A 21,387-nucleotide genomic window follows, 5' to 3' on the forward strand; every position below is an offset into this window, starting at 1 on the left:
CAGAATAAAGAGAGACATCTCTCCTTCGCTGAGAAGCGAGGTTTCACTCCAGGAAGAGGAGGAACAAAAGGAGACGGAGCTTTCTGATGATGAAGCTTTGGTACCGGATTCCCCTACCTTTGCCCGTTTGTTTCCTCCTAATTTGTTCCGTTCCTTGCTATTTAAAGCCAGGAGCACTGCAGTCTCGTCGGAATTGGATATCAGCAGGGGAAGCTGGAGGCGTGGCTTCAATTCTGACTCAGTCTCTTAGGCAAATAAGGATTGAACAACCCATTCCTGGACCGTCCTGCTCCACGCTGAGAAGAACGTTCAGGTAGGACAAAACGTTCCGTCCCTTCCAACTCTGTTATTCTGAGATATTTCACATTTTCAGAATGTAACGTTCTTAGCAAGAATACAGAAGAACACATACAAATACAGCCTGCCGCTTCTTTTCTTGCATTCTTCCATATGCCCGGACCATTGGGCATCATGTCTGCACAAAGGTTGCATAAGAAAGAGATCCAAAATGTGTACAGGTAAACCCTCGATTTACAACTATTTGTTTAGTGACCATTCAAAGTTATAACAGCACTGGAAAAAAATGACCTCTGATCAGTTTTCACACTTGCAACTGTTGCAGCCCCATGGTTATGTTATCAAAATTTGGGTGCTTGGAAACTGGCATGTATTTATGTCCCGGGGCCATGTGATCACCATTTATAACCTTCCCAATCTGCTTCTGACAAGCAATGTCAACGTGGGAAGCCAGGTTCACTTAATGACTGTCTGATTCACTTAACAGCTGCAGTGATTTGCTTAACAACTGTGACATAAAAGTCGTGAAATGAGGCGCAACTCAATTAACAATTGCTTCACTTAATGATGGAAATTTTGGGCTCAATTGTGGTTGTAAATTGTGGATTATCTGTACTCCAATCCCTTAAATGAAAAATAGGATGTTTCTACAATGGTCTTTCCTTCAGCATAAGAACAGCAGGAAATAATAAAATACCTACCAAAATGGTATGTCTTCCTAACTTACAAAAGCAAGCTACACCACAAGGTTCAGGAAAGTGCGAACTGAGGCATCTCACAAACAAAAATTCCTGGAAACTTGTGCTTTATTTTCAGTCTGGCTAAAAGCACGCACCATATACCATTTTCCGTGTCTCTTTAAGACCATATATTTGTTCCACCTCATCCATCATTTGTATCATTAGAACCACTTTTCTAGAGAGACTTCACCTTATTTCCACACATAAGGAAACAATCGGAGATAGGCCCCTGTGAAATGGACGCAATCACAAAATAACCATCTATTTTGAGGAAGGTGAGATGATTTGTTAAAGCTGACAATACCATCAGGACACAGTGTGATATATGAATGGAACGATACAGGGAAAATATTTGATCAAACTGGAATTTGTTTGAAAAAAACTACAGAAATGTGTTTTTTTCCCTAAAAGGTTGATTTTTGAGGCCTCTTTTTCAGTGAGAACAGGCACTGTGCACATTGTCCAGAAGGAGATAAAATAATCCATGGCAAACTCTGATGGTCTTCAGATGGGTCTTTGCAGAGACCAGGCCCCGAGGCTCAGATTGAATGTACTGTAATTTACCTTAAAGACAAAAAACTACTATAGATGCCTAATAGTTCCTTTCATTAATTGTCTTCTCCCAATTGTTCATTTGCCCAAATAAAATATATAGCACATTTGCATGCCCACTAAGTGAAATTTGTTTACACAATGTTGTGTAGGGTAGCTTGAATGAAGCAATTAGTCTTTATGTTATTTGCTGACAGTTGCTTTGCATCTTATAACATGCTGCCACAGAGACACAATACTATTTCAAAGTTCCCAAAGAAGATGATCATCTTTATCCTAATGATTTTTCTTCTTAATGAATTATAATTTCCTAAAACCAATTCTACTATGCAAGGCTTGCAGGGGGTGGGAAGAGTAGAAATGGAAATAACATATCAAGAAACATAGATATGTTTTATGTGTTTTCTTAAATGGAATTATCCTGCCTTTCCTCCAGCAAGCCAAAGGCAGCTATGTACATGAATGCCCATCCATTTTTACCTTATCTATAACCTTGTCATGTAAGTTACTATAAGAGATGTAGTACTGATGTTAAGTTGAATGACATAAAAGAAGCAAGCTAATGCAAACTACTCTGATAACATCCCCCAGTTCTTCTCACAACCAGGTAAATGAAGTATGGAATCTGAATTGAAGAGAAGAACCAGTCAGAAATTGGTTACATGCAAAGGAGTCCATTCTTCCTACATGGAGGTTTTCGATTTGCTTCCTCATGTCAGCTAGTGACCTTCAGAGAGTGTTGTACTAACATTAATTCAAGAAAAATCAGAAAATTACTGTCAATAAGTAATTTATCATCGGGGTGGGGAGAGAAAGGAAGAGACTGATATACTTCAATTTGAGCAGTAAGAGAAATCTATATATGGTTTATATAGCCATTCCAGATTTTTCTGTCCTTGACTCAGAAAATCCTGCTCATACTCTATTACCAAGCCATTGCATGGCTGGGTCACAGAAAACAAACTAGGCTAACCATTAAAGAAGATAATCCTGATTCCAACATAGAATAGATATCCAGTAGTCAGTGTAAAACAGAGACCTGTGTCCTCTTGATATTTAGGGAGAAAACTACCCAAATCCTTCATCACTGGCCATATTGGGTGGGACTTATGAAGTCTAACATTTCTGGTGGAAACAGAAAGTCAAGAGGAAAAATATGTCCTTGCATCCCATTTTTAAATACCTACCGATGTCATGCAGTGAGATGCACATAATAGCCAATTCTACGTTCAGATATAGCATTTGAGCGTTATTCAATATGTAGACTGTCAGTATGATTAACTATACTATTTGATTAAATCAATTCTAAAATCATCTATATTTTAAAACAGAATCTAATCTAGAAAAGACATAATTAGCATTTATCTAAACAAATGGGGGAAAAGATATTTGCAAAACAGATGAAATAGTAGATCATCTATTAAGATTATGCCGTTGGAGTCTAGTAGTTTCTATGGTGATTTTCTGGGTCCTCAACAGCTTCAGCTGTCTGAACACTGTCTTAGGACACAAAATAAGAATAGAGGAAAGGAAGGTGGAAAGGGTCTGCAGTAAAGCCATGGGAACTGGTGCAAGGGCTTGCCTCTAGCACACCTTGCCAATACAGAGAATAACACCAACATATATGAGACGCTCCTAACTGAATATCTGAGGAACCCAGATGCAGAAGATCAGTTACAGACACAGCTTAATGTTGGTTCTGTTCAATGGTACATGTTTTATATGTACCCTAGACACAAATTCACTATACCTGTTTTTAGGGTATTTTAATTCCCTCACTGATTTTGAGAAAATGTTATCCCAAACTTTCCCTTTTCCTTTCTTCCTCCCAACATAACAAAATAAGGGAATTATTAACCACATCTGGAATAATAATATTAGTCATGTTTAATGATTGCAATTATATTTAATATATTTTTTGTCAAGGCTATCCTATTTTAGTTAATATGACACATAAAGACCAAGGGCAGCTTTTGGCTTGAAAGACCCTGCATATCCATGCTCTGAACAGGGTTTTGCAGATGCTAATCATGCAGAGAAAATTATTTGGCTTTGTTCAGAATGAAACAGTCGGTTGGTAGCCAAATTCATATGTAGAAGTCTAGCATGCAAAATAAAAGTGGAGAGGCTTAAATGTTCCTTTAATGTTATACAATTTTTAAATTAAATCTGGTCCCATTTGATAATGCAGATTTTTCTGGATTCTCCATGCAGTAGATCACAAGAATTACATATGATTCTTTTTAGTACAAAAACGGAAGAAGCTCCCTGTTGAAAAGACCAAAGTCTTAGCAGCTTCATCATTTTGTTCCCATTGTAGGAAACATTAATTGATTGATTTATTGACTGATTAATATGCCACCTTTATTATTTTTACAAATAACTCAAGGTGGCGAACACATCCAACACACCTTCATCTTCTTATTTTTCCCACAGCAACAACCCTGTGAGGTAGGTTGGGTTGAGAGAAAGTGACTGGCCCAAAGATACCCAGCTGGCTTTTCAGGATCAGGTGGGACCAGAACTAATGGTCTCCCACTTTGCAGTTGTAAATGTGAAAAGATTGCCAAGCACCCAAAATGTGGTCATATAATGGGGGGTAGGGGGCATACAACATTTTACAATATCAGGAAGCCCTTCTGTAAAGCACTTATTCCAAGGCCACTGCGACAGTCACTAAACGACCAGCCTTAAGTCAAAGACTACCTGTACACCCCACTGTTTACAAGTTTGCTAGAAGACAAGAAAGGACAAGCTCATGTTTAGACAAAAAACCTTTCTTTAGCCCTAGATTATATTTTGAAATCAGAAGAAGCATCTACTTTAAATTAAAGCTTCTTTCAGATGCACACCTCATAAACACGTGTATTTAAATAGATACACCTACAACAAGGTTCATATTTAAAGTGCTCTATGAGACTTAATTGTTTCTCATTTAATTCTCCTTTGGATCTGCAATGGTGGGCAGCATGCCAATCAAAATACTGTAGCTCCTTGTAGCCTACGGATCAGTCTGCTGCTCTGACTGTGTCCAAGATCTGACTAAATGAGCATGCATGCTTTAACATGTTTGTCAAACAACTCAGATAATATGGAGGTGAAAATGTTTTCACAAGAATACAGTTCCCTTCTGACTACTGTAGCAACAAAGCAAATGCAAACTGGTTGGAAAACATTATGACATCACTTAAGAGTAAATTTCTACAAAAAGGTAGAGAATGATTTAAAAGAAGAGTTTTCCTCAGTAAATAAAAATGGAATAATTCTGTTCCATAAAGGTAGGATTAGCTAAAATGAACTACAAGAAATATTAGAACTGGGTGATATTTCTGAGGGGGAACAGTGTGTGTGTGTGTGTTCTGCCTACTCACACATATGCATTTAAGCAAAATGGTGAAAGAAAGCAGTGTAACTTTCTAAAACAATGCAAATTCTAAAACACATCAAGCAAAAATAGAAACATTCTATTTTCGAGACTCTTTTTTCAAAAGTCAGATTCTCATTTAATGTTCCAGTTTCACTACTAATTCCTCAACAATTTGGAGCCAGTGAACACATTTGACATTTTGGGAGCACATTATAAGCATTCTCACAAAATAAAAAAATAAAAATACTACAAGATAAATAAAGCCCTGGGCCTCAGCCATTCATTGTTTTAATTTTTTTAAAGGATGCTTCTGGGTATTATGTGCAGTCCAGATCCCCACTAAGAATACAAGGTGTGCTTGCATTTGATGCTCTGCTTTGGAATATGCTAGTTTCTAATGTTTTAAATTAGAAAAAAAGTAAACCTAAGTAGGGCAGGAAATCTGGTATGTGACAAGAAATGTGTTGGGAGATATGTGTGTTGGTCTAGGTGCCCTTTGGTGGTTATTAAGATGATGTTAATATAACACACACATACACACAAACGTAAGACTAGTAATCCAGCAGATTCCAGCTCCTCAAAGATTTCTTGGGAAAGGCAAAGTGCCACAGAATCCTACAGGGCTCATTTTCACCATTCCTTTGATTAGTAAAGAGAAGGAAAAGAAAGTTGAGTTTCTCTGCCCATCACCTCTGCTTCTTAGAAAATTTTGCCTCCCACAGAAACATATCATCAGAATATTGCCAATATTAACTCCCTTCTGTCTAGTGTAAAGCCTTTCGATACTTTCACCAACAAAACTACTTAGAAAAATCTTAAGTTATGCAAGCGGCCATAACTCCCAAACTCATTGCTATCATAGCAATGTACATTTTCTTAGTATTGGTTCTTTTGTAATCAAGAAGGTGCCACTTGCCACAACAATATATCAAGGCATATTAAATGGGGTATCAACAGTTTAAGAAACTTTTAGGGAGATGCAAAAGAGAAGAGTTGTGAAACTATACTGTACATGTGCTGGGAAACTACAAGCAGGATCCAACATCTTTTTTTAACAACAAAAGGGAAAACTTTTTTTAAAATGAAAGAACTAGTTTAAAAAAAGAGAGACAAAGAAAAAAGGCCAGATCTCTTACTAATGCCTGAGATAATTTAAAATCACAGTAATGGAAATTCAAATAGAAAGTATTCTACAATGTAAGAAAGGCTCAGCCAAGCCCAGGAAGAAAGAGGGCACCATCACTTTCTAATCACATCCAGGAAGCTATAAAAACTTAAGGCTTCTTTCAGGAAATCGGAAGCCTGCCCTAAGGAGAACACAAAGGAGCAGAAACACTGGTAAAAAGTATAAATTAATAATATGGAATACAAAATAATTAGAGGAATATATGGCAAAAGCATTAAGAACACCTAAAAATATAGAAGAAAAATCACTCAAGGAAGCAAAGGACAACAAAGGAGTAAAGGGAGTTTATGCAGATTGCAGAGAAACTGAACAAATTTTTGGTGTTTGTTTTTACTTGCAAAAAATACTGGACAGATACTTGAGCTTGTACAGTACTGAATTTATCTTAGAGTGAATTGGAAAAACTAAAGCAAATTGAGGAAACAGAAGAACATCTTGAGGGACTACCCTGATGACATCTTAAAAGGCCTTCACTGAAATTGTTGATATTTTGAGGCCTGATCTGAGGCCTCAAATCAGTCTCAATAACCAAAGGCTGGAAGATATCTAGTGTGACACCATTTTTTTAAAAAATGATGTAAGAGAAATCCAGGAAATTCAGATTCATATCTGCTCCGAGATAATTGGTAGAAATCGTAATCATTACAAAAAATAATAATCAAACAAACACCACACAAAGCAAAACTAAGCATAAGGAGGAACAAACCTTGCTGAAGAAAAACATTATCCCAAAGGTAAATCCATCTCACCAACTTTCTAGAATGTTTTGAGAATCAATCAGAACATGGACAGATGTGTTTGAAATGTACTTGAATATTAGTAGCTTGGGCTGTTAGCTGGGCTGCCGATACCCTGTCCGATGCCCGGACAGACAAGCACAATTCCAAGCGCACTGACGATGTCTCCTCAAATGGTGATAAAAACATTTGCAACCAAATTGCCAAGCTCGGAGCTCAAACCAACAACCCAGAGGTGTGTTCATTTTATAGCTTTGAAATTGTAAGATGGGAGCTGGAAAAATATAGGTATTGAATGAATGAATGAATAAATAAATAAATAAATAAATAAATAAATAAATAAATGTTCACACTACATATCTGGATTTTCAATAAGTCTTTTACAAAGCTCCTCCACAAAGGCTCCTGAGTAAACTTAGTGGGATAAGAGGACGGTTTTCATAGACTGCAACCTTGTTTTTTAAAAAAGGAAGCATAGAACAGAACAGAATACATGAGTGGTTTTCCTGAGCTACATATTACTTGTTTATAGAGTAATATATATAACTCTAGTTGCAGGATACATAAACTATACTAAAGGTAAAAAAAAAACAGCTTCTAAATTTACGTGATCTCTACATACAAATCAAAGAGCAAATAGAAAATTACTCCGTTGTCCAACAGGATGATTAACTGATTACATTTATACCCTACCTTTTGGCATCTTTGTGATTCAAGGAGGCATAGCTATGGTTGCCTCCTCCCATTTCCCTCTTATAATTACAACTATGTGATGTAAATTGGTTTGACAGAAACTAATCTAAGTCACTTGCAAGCTTCCATGGCTTACGGTGGACCAGATTTTGTGTCTCTCCATTCCAAGTCCAATATCTTAACAACCACGCCGCACTGGCATTCTTAATTACTGAGTTAAAGCAGCATTTGGCTCATTTTGCATGGCCAATATGGAACAGGAAGCTCAGGAGTGAGGGATATATCCCACCACATTTTCGTATTTGTAAGATACTGTAGACAATAAAGTTTATACTTATACTTATATAAAGCTGCCATTCTATTTACCTAGCAGCAAACCTTGTTGAACATCCCCCTAAATGGATATCCATTGCTCTGAAAACATAGAGAATATACAGCATATACACATAGACCTCAATTTACAACCATATATTTAGTAATTGTTTGAAGTTACAATGACATCGAAAAAAGTGACTTATGACCCGTTTTTCACACTTACAACCCTTTCAGCATTCCCATGGTCATGTGGTCAAAATTTGGATGTTTGGCATGTATTTATGATGGTTGGAGTGTCCAGGGGTCATGTGGTCACTTTTGCAAACCTCTGACAAGCAAAGTCAATGGGGAAGCCAGGTTCACTTAAGAGCCATGCCACTATCTTAATCACTGCAGTGATTCACTTAACAACTGTGGCAAGAAAGGTCGTACAATGGGGAAAAACTCACTTAACAACTGTCTTGCTTAGCAACAAAACATTTGAGCTCAATTGTGATAAGTCGACGACTATCAAGAGAGAAAGGGGGGGGGGGAGAAAGAGAGAAATAATGAATACATTTATTCATTGAATTTTATTCCACTGTAGACCAAACTCTCCTTCACTTTTGCAGACATATGCTTGCTCTTTATCTTCTTCTTACAAGTCATCTCAAGCTTCAAACTGGCTACAGTATCTGCTTTTAAAATATTTCTTTCTTCAAAGACTTGAACAATTACCCAATTAAACATTTGTGAAACATTTGTTTATTGAATTCTTTAAAATACCGAGCTTTTAAACTTTTGTTTAAACTTGAAGAGGTGGGCCAGGGAAGAAGAGATGTTTTTTTTTTTTTTTTGTTGGATTGGCTTTATATCAATCAGCACTCTGCCAAACCTTTTCAAGTGCAATGTTAAAAACAGATTTCTCAAACCACAATCCAAGGAAAAGATAAATTAGAGTAGAACATCAACATGTCAATTCCTCTTTCCTTCATTTTCTCTTAGCATCACAAGGAAAAGTGGGCAAAAATGTACATTAAAATTGCACATCCTAGAGAAACTTTTATAATTTAATAATTATCTTATTAAAATGGGAATGTGTGGCCTCCAGTACAACTGTTCAGGTTATGGCAGCCCTTTGAGTAGGCCAGGTCAAGAAGCAGACACTGCTAGGAATGCTGCTTTATTGTTCAGAAGCCTCTTGAAAGGGTGCCCAAAACTTTTACTGCTCCTTTTCAAGGACAATAAAGTCAAAGCAGTTAGTCTGAATCTCTTTCTCACAATCTCTACTTTCCCAGAACTGAGCAACTGTTTCCCCTCTCCCACCTCTTCCTCAAGGCCAGAGCTAAATTCCTCTACAGGTGATCCCACATAGATATGCTCCGGTTCTGCTCTTTAATCTTTAAACCAGTTTTGGATTGGATGGGCTTCCAAAGAGAGGAGATGCCCTCCTGAATGTAGCAGACCATCCTAGGTGTCCCATGAGTAGAAAGATGGTGATATCAATAAATTAATTAAATCATTTGGATCAGCTTAATCAGCACCATTGGGGGAGAAAGGATTGGTGAAAGCATGTAAAGCTACACTGATCCATTAAGTTACAGGGGATGAAAGACATAGAGAAAGAACAGAAATATTATGTCTGTGTAATATTCAAGGCATATATATTTGGACAGAAGTTCATACTTCTTACAGTTCTTTTCCCTTGATGCTTAAGAAATCCAGGCAACCTCTGAGTTTCCCTCCTTGGGGAGTTGTAAGACAGTAGTCTATGATCATGTAGATCCAGTGTTCTAATTGCTTCATATCTAGCCAACCTAGCGACTATGATATTCCTCCTCCCAGCTGCTTTAAAAGAACTGAAAGTTCCCAAAGTTGGAGGAAACAATCTCCATTATACAAGCAAAGATCTGAACTTATCCTCATTTCTAGGATGTGGTTAATTCAACTCAAACTTAAAGTCAGATGTTGATGGATGGGACTGGAGGTGGCACAAGGGAGTCTGTAGGCCTTCTATTCGTGTCTCGCACTATTCTTTGGAGAAACAAGAGATCTTCAGTTTCCACAGCAGCCAGTCAATTTGGCTCTGCTCTGGTTGCTTAAAAACTACCCATTGCCAAAATAAATGGTTTGCTATTAATAGATGAAAAGCACTGCAGAATTTATTGAGACAGCATACCTCATATTGTGTATTTGAAAAGAATCAAGCGTGTTTTCATGGCAATCAGCCATCCCAATTGGCCCCTGCAAATGACAAACAAGATCGGTTTTTCTCAACCTCACACACACACACACACACACACACACACACACACCAAAGATATTAAGGACTGCAAATCCCAGCATTCCTAGCCAGTTGCAGTCTCCTTAAATCTGGAAAGTGCCAGGCTGAGGAAAGCTGTGCTAGTCCAAGTTCTGAACAAGCAGCTTGCAGAGGAAAACGAAACAGTTTCCCAAAAAGAAGCCAGCAAGGCTATACAATTGCATTGCAGCTCCTTCTGTGCAAAAAGTACTGAATCAAACATGTTGTAGAATAAATACCAACTTCTAAATATTAAAAGTCTGACGGGTCTTGTAAAAGAACAGACCACCTAACTGGTAACTTGTATTTTGGTTGGTTCAACTATTTTGCAAGTTGCAATAGCCAATTGCACTTATTAGCCAAGGCTTCTTATTGGAGTCAGCAAAAACCAAGAAGGGTTTTTTAAAATTAAATTAATATATTGCCCATCTTGCTATTTAGGGCAACACTAAAGGTTGATATATAATATATATCATGTTAGAGAAATCTGTTACAGATTCATACAATTGTTTTATATTCATATATTTTACAGAAAACATGTTCTTATCTGGGAAATGGGATACAGAATTGCAGCCTACATAGTAGCAGTAAGATTCTTCTTTGCAGATACTGGGTTTGGAGGTACCATTTTAAAGTGGTTGTAGCCATATTTGGCTGCATCTTATCAGAAGATAAAACCAGTAGATTACTTTTGGCTCTATGCATTTCTCCATAAATCTGTCAATGGTTGGTAGAAGAAATCATTCAAAGTATGGAGCTGGTTTCCAGTGTTATGCTGTAACTCTTATTTTTTCAATTTGCATCAAGGCGGCTCAGAAGATCTTTTACTGGCACAAGTGCTGGCTGTCTCTATTTCCATGAGCATATGTTTCTTAAGTGTTTCTTGGTTTCAGTAAAATGTTTTAATAAAATTTCATAGATATTTTGTCAGCCAAAAATGTGATTCCTTGGTTTATTAAATAAATAGATGTTGCATCTCTCTATTATAGGGGTGTCAAGCTTGATTTCATTGAGGGTTGTGTTTGACCTCGAGGGGTGCAGGGTGGGCGTGGCCAGCTCAACGTTACTCATGTCAGGGGCGTCTGTGGCAGCCCAAGTGTTCTGCCAGAGAAAATGGGCTCCTGAGCTCCATTTTCACTGGCAAAGAGACTCTGAGCCAATGCTTCACTGTTTCCAGGGTGGCCCTCCAGGCTAGATCCGGCCCCCGGGCCTTGAGTTTGACACCCTTGCTCTCTTACATGAGCTATGACTTGGCAGCTGATAAAAGGTAGACAAATGGTTCAGTCTTTTGCCCAATTTCCAAGAATTCCAACCACTCTTAGTAAAGTTTAGTTCCTATAATGGCACAGGACTGCAAACTAAAAGAATTAATATTACATAAAAAATTAAACACGAGGAGTAGGAATATGAAGGATATAATATTAAATCAAGAGAACACCTGGCTTCAGAGGGATGTACATTATAAAGATTTTTGAGTGTACAGTTGAGAGAAAGGTTTAAGGTAGATAATAGGATATTTTGACCTGAGCAGAAGACAGAATTTGAAGGTGAACCATATACAAACAACGGACATGTAATTGCTAATATGTATAAGCTTTTATTGAAATTGGAAATGAAAAAAAGTGGAAGACTATGATAAAAATGGGCTAAGAACTTTGCATACATTATACTGATGGAACAGTGGGGAAATATGTGGTGACAAGAATTGAAATGTACCGTATATTATAGTTTAAAATATTTTTTTAATAAAATGGTATATAAAATGGCATTTGCTTGCAGAAAAGTTGTCCAGAATGTATAGAGGTGTTTCAAATTTATATTGGAAGTATGGAAACCTGAAAGAACATTTTATCTTGGTAGATTTGTAAGTAAGACAGAAATTTCTGGGTTCAAATATATAATGATACAAAGAATTTTAAAGATCAACATTCAACATTCAAATGAAACCAGAAACCAGAATCTTGCTGGGATTAATGGGTAGTCAATTAGAAAATAGCAATGAAATATTATTTCATATATGGTTACTGTTATTATATAGGCAAAAATGGATGGATTTTTGAAATATCTACAATGAAGGATTGGTTGGTGAAGATGACAGGACAGACTCACGGAGTTGACAAAATTAATTTGTTAGAGAAAAATCAACAACTACATTTATCAGTGACTAGAACCCCTTATGGACTTTTTGCTAAAAAGAAAAAAAATGATTTTAGGTTTTATAGGTTTGAAGATTAGAAAAGGTAGCTTATGGAATGAAAGTAATTATGATGTAGAATTAGAGAGAGATGGTAAAATTTATATGCATTTTTAGCTACTGTCAAAAAAATTACAAGCCTTTCATAATAATTTTCCTTTTCCTTTTTAAATTACCTTTTGTATTTAATTTTTTCAATTTTTACTATTTTTCTTTTATTATTTTTATTTTTCTTATGGCTTTTATTTTGTTAAAAAATTAACAAAAGTATATAGAAAATAAATGTGAGGAAGTGATCACAAATTAATTTTGTGAATTAACAGAGTCCTTCTGCTTTTAGTTCTTATGTCAATCTCAACTTACTCAATTCATACTGAATATAATGAAAATGATAAAAATGTTAGAATGTTCTTCATATGAAAATACATACTAATACATACCATACTTATAACTTGCAAAAAGAGAAGCAATGGGATAAAGCAAAAAATCCCCAACAAACAAATAAAATAGCAAAGTAATTGTTAATAAAAGAGTATGAATGTTTGGTCTAATCTGACCCTATTAAACCAGTCATTTGTTCACTAGACATATTTATATGTTCTGAAGTATACTCTCCAATTTCTCTGGGAGGTGACTTCCAAGATCTTAGATTATCTGTAAATCACCCTCTGAGAGAAAGAATGTATTCCTTTCTCTATTAAATGAAAGAGTATTACAAGTTGGAACAGGCTAAAACAGTACATTTTTAGGAGACCATGGTAAGTTATTATAAAAGTAAATTAACAGAGCAGATTATTAACTTACTCACATCACAAAAAGATTGCTCCATTAGATCAGAAGAAATTTCAGCTATCCTTTTTGGATAGGTGAATTGATTCCAGCATAAATTCCTCTTACAATTTTTTCTAATTTGTTTAGTTATTTGATCATTCATGTCTCACGTTTGACTCACAATGATCACAAACAGATCACTTAGCACAATCTCATTTCCAAACTGGCAATAAATTTCTCTGGAAATTGTCATCAGTGATATACATTCTTGAAATAAATATTTTTTGCTCTGTGTTGTTTTCTAACATTTTTTCCATAATAGTCTCTTTTTTCCTCAAGATATATGTTTAAGAATGAATGAATGAGTGACTAAACTTATGAGATTATTTTTATGCTTTGTGTCATTACTTTATCATACATCTTTCAGCTAATTATTCTCTGCAGTTCTTACTGTATTTTAGTTTAGGGTCATTTGGGAACTTTTTTGTAGCTGTGGAGCAGACTATGCATAAGAAAAACCACAATGTTATGGGGTACAGAGGTGTCACTGTTGTGAACAAAGTACTGTATATGTTCTCTCAGAAAGTCAGATAATACAACATAATAAATAACATTTCTCCAGGGTAATTCCAGATGTTAATTCAGTCAGCAGAGCAGCAGACAAGGAGATAATTTTGACATGCTATTTGTTAACCTCAGTTATCTTAACACCATGTGTATGTTACAACTCAGAAAGTTATCTCAAGGCTGTATGTTGTTCAGTCTTATCTAAGTGGCAAGTGGAGACAACAAGGCTTAGTTATAAGACAACCCATCCCCATTTGAACAATAATGTATGTAGCTCAAATTCCAAGTCTTTGATAGCACCCTAATTTACAGGAGAGAGGGGAAAAATCAAGTAAACAATCAATGTAGAAATATTTTACCTATTTTACATTTTTCTTCACCTGTTGTCTTTCTTCCTCTCTCTTTCTTGGAAAAGATGGTAAAAAGCAACTAGCTCTAAATTTATCATCAGGTAAATGTGGGAATCCCAAAGAAGTGCTGTTAAGGAGAAGAACATTTTCTCAGCAGCAGAAGATAAGGAATATTATTTTATTAGAAATAATACTAGTTAGAGTAATACTTGCTAGAAATTATACTCAAAGATAACATAGCCATGAACACAGAGAAGAAACCTACAACATAACGTAGTTATAAAGGAATTACAGACATATTGGCCAACTAGAAAGGGATACTAGAGATAGCAAATAAATGATTAGCAAGAAGCACCTATGCTTACAAAAAGAAACACAATGTTCTACTTAAATTATCACAATATGTACAGCTACCCATAGAAGCTTCACTGCTAGGTTCTCTATTGTATCATTGCTGAAGCTCCATAGCTACCCTAATTAAACCATATGAAACATATTATCCTAATTTTTCCTTTAAAGCATCAAGTGTGATTTCAAAAATGGAAGCATGGGGGTAAACGGAGCCAGCTACAAATCCCTGTCTTACATGAGGAATATCTTTTCCTTTTCAAACATTGTTGTACGAACTGCTGGACTTTGTACATTTTGCAAAATTAGTACATATGTAGGAAGGACACTCTTTTAGAAAAAATCCAAAGTGACTGATTCCTGCTCAAATTCAAATCCCATGGATGTCAGAACTAAAAGCCTGAAAGTGAAAGTGTATCCAATGTTATTGGTCATATTATTTAACGCATTTCTGAATAGGGGAGATAGCTGTACTAAATATATTTATTCTCAGTATAGGTGATTTATTTAATATTAACCCTCACATGACTGTAAAATATGCTGGACTTCATAACAAAAGCATATCAGAAATCAAATGAAAAGTTATTGATCCTTTGTGTATTTGTAACTGCAGATCAAATGACAAATTTTATTGTTGCAAGCACCACAATGCTACCAGGGTGCTATAGGGCTCCTGCTGCAGGCAAATCTTGATTAAGTACATCTTAATTAATAAACCTGTGTGGGTTAAGCCAGTGTGCCTTTTTTTCATTACCTCCTCTTCATTTTCAATATGCTAGGGGCAGCACAAGAAACATAACTGACTTTATACAATAATTACAATCAATGTATATACACTTGATGAAGTATAGTCCTCTGGTTTGGAACATCTTTTAATCAGCTTCCTTAAAAGCTTTATCCACTAGTGTTAATGGATTAATATGCAACTAGCAGATGTTAATAGCCAGACAGATGTTGGCATCTGTCCCAAATACTGTTCTAGGCAACTCCAACTAAAACAGCAAAATACCTCAGGTTCACTCTCCCAAAATACTACAACTATCGTATATTAAAGCCTGCTTTAGTGTACCTTTTATAGGAAAATCATAAGAAAGTAACACTGCCTCTGGTTAGGAATGTTATTAGATGCCTTGATGAATTGGTATGTTCTGGAAGATCAGGACTCAAATTTCGTATATTTGCTATTCCATCTGTAAAACCAATTTACAGCTGAGTCAATTGTAGTTACTGTATGTTTTGTTAGATATTAAGATCTCTTAATCACAGTGGCTTTTATTATGTAAATTATGGATGTTTTGTGTATTTCAGCTACTGAGTACTCCAAATGAAGATATTATCTCCTTCCCTCCCTGTATATTTGTAGAGGAATTGGTTGTCCACTTGTAGGATATCATGTTATGTATAGCCAACATAACTTTGCTCATCTGACTTGGAAATTCAACTCTAGTACAATGTCATTGTACAAGTCTTAAAATTTTAAGAACAAGAAGTTGAAGGCAATAATAAATAACATGTCCATATTCAGTAACCTGACATATTCTCTAACATTTCTAAAGAGGAGAGTACATATTTTAAACATAATACTGGTAGTTCTACATCTCGCTAGCTTGCTATTTCCACTAGTCCCTAAGCATTTGTCTAATACTCTTTTTTAGTTGCTTATTATACTATGATCTACATGTTCAATTAATGTTAAAAACTAATATTGTCAAACACTAGAGGACATTGCTAATCACTTATAGTTAGACTGCAATCTGGGTTGTGTTTACATTATGCTCAATTTCAACTCTATTACCACATTCCAAATTACACAATTAAACCAAAATGCATTTTTAAAATTTGTATACTTCATTCAGCAAGCAATGCCACATACATCCTATCTTATCTTCCCAGTCACTAGCTTTTTTTTCAATAAAATACAGATTTCTAGGAAGCTGAGTTATATAAGATTTTTATTTATTTTATTTAATGGCTTTACATATATGGCTGTCAGTCTGAACCAAATAACTGAGCAGCTAACAAAACAAATGAATAGAATAACAGAAGATGAACTGTTTGTATTTGTTATGCATACATCTAAATGTAAATTAAAATGATAGAAAACATCTTGAGAAACACAAACAGCTTCCCAAGAAGGGCCAACATTTAATTCATTTATCATGTATATTAACATTCTTACAAACTAGCATTTTGGAGCATAGAATACAGTTCCCAGAATCACTAGTCAGCCTAGTATTATCTAGGCTGGCTGGGAATTCTTAAAGTTGCAGTTCCAATGTATCTGAATGGCACCGTATTTGGAAAACAGTGCAAGCAAATAAAGAAAGTTTGAGAGGTCTGACAATTGCACACAGTGGAAATACAACTTTCCCAAGAATGGAGAGTGTGACATGTAATAGTGCAAACCACGGATGGAGGAAAATGCCAGTTACCTGTCCTTGCCAAGTAATGAAAGTTACATACTTCCTTTTTTTCTTTTAGGTATATGGTTGCAATGAGCTTAGGCTACAAGGCAAGAATCTTTTTGAGAAGATCTTGAAATTTGAAAAGAAAACTGAAGGCAATAAAAAAGAGGCTGAGAAAAGTCTGGATGACTAGATATTATCAGTGATGATATACCATATTTTTCAGAGTATAAGACGCACCAGAGTATAAGATGCACCAAAATTTTGAAGAGGTAATTTTTTTTAAAAAAAGTGTTTGCACTCTGCAGACCTCCCAAATCCTCTGCACGCCTCATTTTGGGGGGCATGTAGAGAGTTTTAGAGGCCTGCAAAGTGATCCTGGGAACTGGGCAAAGACGAGCAAAAAAACAGCCTGTTTTTTGTGAAAATGGGCTCATTTTAGCCCCCAAAAAGGGCAAGCAAGGAGGCTTTTAGAGTGCTCCTGGGGGCTGAGGGAGCAAAAATGAGCAGAAAAGGTTAATTTCTTTTGCTTGTTTTTGCCCTCCCCAGCCCCCAGGAGCACTTTGCAGGCCTCCCAAACCCTCTTCACACCCATTTTTCGGAAGGGGGCAGGGTTTCAGGAGGCCAAAAATGCTGTATTCAGTGTATAAGATGCACCGAGATCTTCACCCTCTTTTTGGGAGGGAAAGGTGCATCTTATACTCCGAAAAATACGGTAAGTATGAGCTTACAGAATTCAAAGAAGCCATTTCTGACAGATTTAATTTATCCTGTTTCCCTGAAAAGACCTCCCCAGATAATAAGCCCAATAAGGCTTTTGATCGCATGCACTAAAATGAACCCTGTCCTAAAAATAAGCCCTCCCAAAAATATTGCAACACAGCAACAGCCATGAGGTGACCATGCTTGTCACCTCTTGCACCTCAAAAATAAGATCTTTCCGAAAATAAGGCCAAGCACTTATTTCGGAGGTGAAAAGAAAATAAGATCCTGTCTTAATTTCCAGGAAACTTGGTATTTAATAACAGCTCATTTTTAATCAACTCTGGGCAGCTCCCAATCCAAAATATATAGTCCTGACAAAATGTCCATTAGGTAATGAAGAGTTGGAAGCAAACAAACAAATAGAATAACAATAATTCATTATAACAAACTTTAGAACTCAAAAGGCAAAAATCAAAACCAAAATCATTTTGAGTTTGTACTTTTTGAAAGTACAACAAACCATACCTGAATATGGATGGATTTTAATATGTCAGAGCTAATGTATCCATTTTGCAAGTAACCAATGGCATCTGCCATGGTGAGAGAATCTTAATAAAACTAAAATAATTAACGGTGGCTCTTTAACTTTTAACAACTTAAAAATACTAAAGAAAGCAATAGCTTGTAAAATGTAAAGCTGCTATACAATGCTCTTTTATTGAGGAATAAATTGATGTGATATCTCTGGGATTTTTTTTTAATCCAATAGGGCCCAACAGTCAAAGCCATAACCATTTTAAACTATCAAACTAAATCCTAACAAATGTAAAGTTAATTCTTGCAGCTCAGTAAGATATTAGCTTTGTCCTCTGCTTAAAAGCTGTATATGAGCATATTAAGAGTTTTTACAGTATAACAGCAAGGATTAATTCAATAATGCAAAAACAAAAATTCAGAATACATTTAAAAAAAATTTCCTGCCTCTAGCAACTCAAATTACATATAGAATAGCAGAGACATTATGAAGAATGATTAGTACTACCACCGCTTTAAACCTCTTTGCTAGACTGTAAAGGACATTATTATCAGGAGTTGATTGTTGTTTCTGTCATTAACCAATCTAAATTTTTTATCCTAGGTCCTCTAAACCATAGCCAAAGATTATCAAAACCAATGATAGGCTTTCAACAGCTTGTCCAGCTGAAAATCTCTCTCAAGTTGAGCTGCTATCAGCATTGCATGAACTGACGTCACACTGTTGTTTACAAGTGATGGAGTGTTGCCAAGTTCTTTCTAGTGAATTGAAGACAGCAGCATTGTGGTACTCTATTGATTGTGCAGAAGCAAAGAACAAGTTCTTTTTGTCCGTGGTAGACCTTACTGGCTGCATGTTTGGATGGACGGACACACACACACACACACACACACACACACACACACCCTTGGTCATGATCAAATCAAATCAAGTTCTTAAAAAATAATAGCAACCATGCTGACCATTAAGGGGGGGAAATATTCTAGAGATATAGTCTTTTTTTTAACCAAACTTCATTCTTGCATGCTTCTAAGTTTAAGAACTTTAAAGTGTCTAATTAACAATCATGTAAGGTATGGAAGCACCTAAAAATATACCTCCTTAAATTTAGTACAACTACATTTTCAAAAGCTGTAATTTGAGACATGAAATATGCGGATGCGGTTGTTTCAGATGGGGATTTTCTCCTTAAACTTTGGAATTTTTTTTTCATGTATTCAACAGCAAGAAATACATAAATATGAAGAAACATTCTGCCCCCATGAACTTTTGTATGAATCCCTTAGAAATGTTTAGAATAGCTCACGTTCCTTCCTCTTTTGGCAGCTAGGAAAGCCCCATGTTAGCAAAAATTTCAGTGGAAAACAGTTGTTCTAAAATACCCTCAGTTAAAGAGAATAAAGTATAATTTCTTCTCCTTCCCCTCCCTTATGATTAAGTTTCATTATTTTAATTTGGCACTTCTAAAATACAATAACGCAGATAAAATGTAACAACTTTAACAAGCTCACACTTTCTCTTTGGGTACAGAGTTTTCTGAAATAAGCTAATTCTTTCCTTAAAGCTAATGAAAAAAAACCCCAAAGCTTGTTTTGGATGGTGATTTCTCCTCATTTTTTAAGGCCGATTTCTTATAATGATTGGGGCCACTGTGATCTGGCTAGAAAGCATTATAATCATACCCTAGCCAAGATTACCATGATGAGAGCTGACAATGATTCTTCAGATACTACTACCAATGTAATGTAGAACTCTCATGCCATTGTGTAAATATGTTACTCTTTTTTTCTCAAACTTTTGGCTTCAGAAATTTGTTTACTTTTTAATTGAACATCTATTCAAGAAAAAGGAATGTATAGCTATCTGACCATCACCACTGCAATATGAAAGAGGAAGATCCTTGTGTCAAGATGTCTCTACAATTATTGTGGTTCCCACAGCAAATACTCAAGCTCCTGACTTTTTAATGATAGGTTTACAAACTATAGTATCTCAGCCTCCACTGGTGATACATACATACATACATACATACATCCCTGACCAGTATCAAATCTGATGCAGCTAAAATAAATAGTTTCTGTTCACAAAATAAATGGCAGATTATTTAAAAAAAAAAGTTTTGTGATACACTATATTTTCCTTTAAAAATTCAAAGGGACTTGTACAGTATAGATTACCTGTTACCACATTTTGATCAAACAATTTATTTCTTTGTGCCAGTATTAGAGGATTAGGTTTTCCCACACTAATCATTATATATTTCAATTTAAATCTAATTTTTCTTTTAAAATTGAAGTAAATTATACCAGAAACCAGAAAGATCAAATCCTACCTTAGCCATGAAAGCCAGCTGGGTGACTTTGGGCCAATAACTCTCTCTCAGCCCAACTTCTCTCGCAAAGTTGTTGTTGTGAGCAAAATAGGAGGAGGAAGGTGTTTTGGATATGTGCACTGCCTTGAGTTATTTGTAAAAATAATAAGAACAATATTTTATTTGTTTGTTTAATTAATTAATTTATGTTGCCCATATGCCCTATAAGGTGAATCTTGGAAGCTATAAGGTGATTCTGGAATACAAATAGATAAAAGAAATAAAATAATTTGACTTAATTTAGTAAATGAAATTGAGATCTTATTGAAACTTCTTCAGACTGTTGACAAACAATACAATACAATAGCAGAGTTGGAAGGGACCTTGGAGGTCTTCTAGTCCAACCCCCTGCCTAGGCAGGAAACCCTGTACCGTTCCAGACAAATGGCTATCCAACATCTTCTTAAAGACTTCCAGTGTTGAGGCATTCACAACTTCTGGAGGCAAGCTGTTCCACTGATTAATTGTTCTAACTGTCAGGAAATTTCTCCTCAATTCTAAGTTGCTTCTCTCCTTGATTAGTTTCCACCCATTGCTTCTTGTTCTGTCCTCAGGTGCCTTGGAGAATAGCTTGACTCCCTCTTCTTTGTGGCAACCCCTGAGATATTGGAACACTGCTATCATGTCTCCCCTAGTCCTTCTTTCTCTTAAGCTAAACATACCCAGTTCCTGCAACCGTTCTTCATATGTTTTAGTCTCCAGTCCCCTAATCATCTTTGTTGCTCTTCTCTGCACTCTTTCTAGAGTCTCCACATCTTTTTTACATCGTGGCGACCAGAACTGAATGCAGTATTCCAAGTGTGGCCTTACCAAGGCCTTATAAAGTGGTATTAACACTTCACGTGATCTTGATTCTATCACTCTGTTTATGCCATTATTTTTCTTTAGCACAGTGAAAAGCAAGCTCCTTGCATGTAAAAGGCTGCACGGTGCAGATAAAATGTTCTAGTCCAACTTGCTCTGTATTCTCTTT

General features: G+C 35.9%; 1 protein-coding gene across 3 annotated transcripts in view; it reads right to left on the reverse strand.

Annotated features, from left to right (window-relative positions):
- Positions 1 to 21,387, reverse strand: part of SERTAD2 (SERTA domain containing 2) — a 154,984-nt gene that overhangs the window by 96,106 nt on the left and 37,491 nt on the right. Inside the window, exons 1-3 of one of the 3 annotated variants that reach the window (XM_081940872.1) lie at positions 15,468 to 15,491; positions 14,081 to 14,177; positions 10,046 to 10,110 (exon numbers count right to left, since the gene is read on the reverse strand). The exons of 1 other annotated variant lie outside the window; for it this stretch is intronic. In XM_081940872.1, coding sequence (XP_081796998.1) covers positions 10,046 to 10,098 — 53 coding nt within the window. In that variant the 5' untranslated portion in view covers positions 10,099 to 10,110; positions 14,081 to 14,177; positions 15,468 to 15,491. One more of the 3 variants, XM_081940873.1, reaches the window with a different exon arrangement.

The sequence above is a fragment of the Natrix helvetica genome (assembly GCF_964273705.1).
Source record: "Natrix helvetica genome assembly, chromosome: 2".
Taxonomy (NCBI): Eukaryota; Metazoa; Chordata; class Lepidosauria; order Squamata; family Natricidae; genus Natrix; species Natrix helvetica.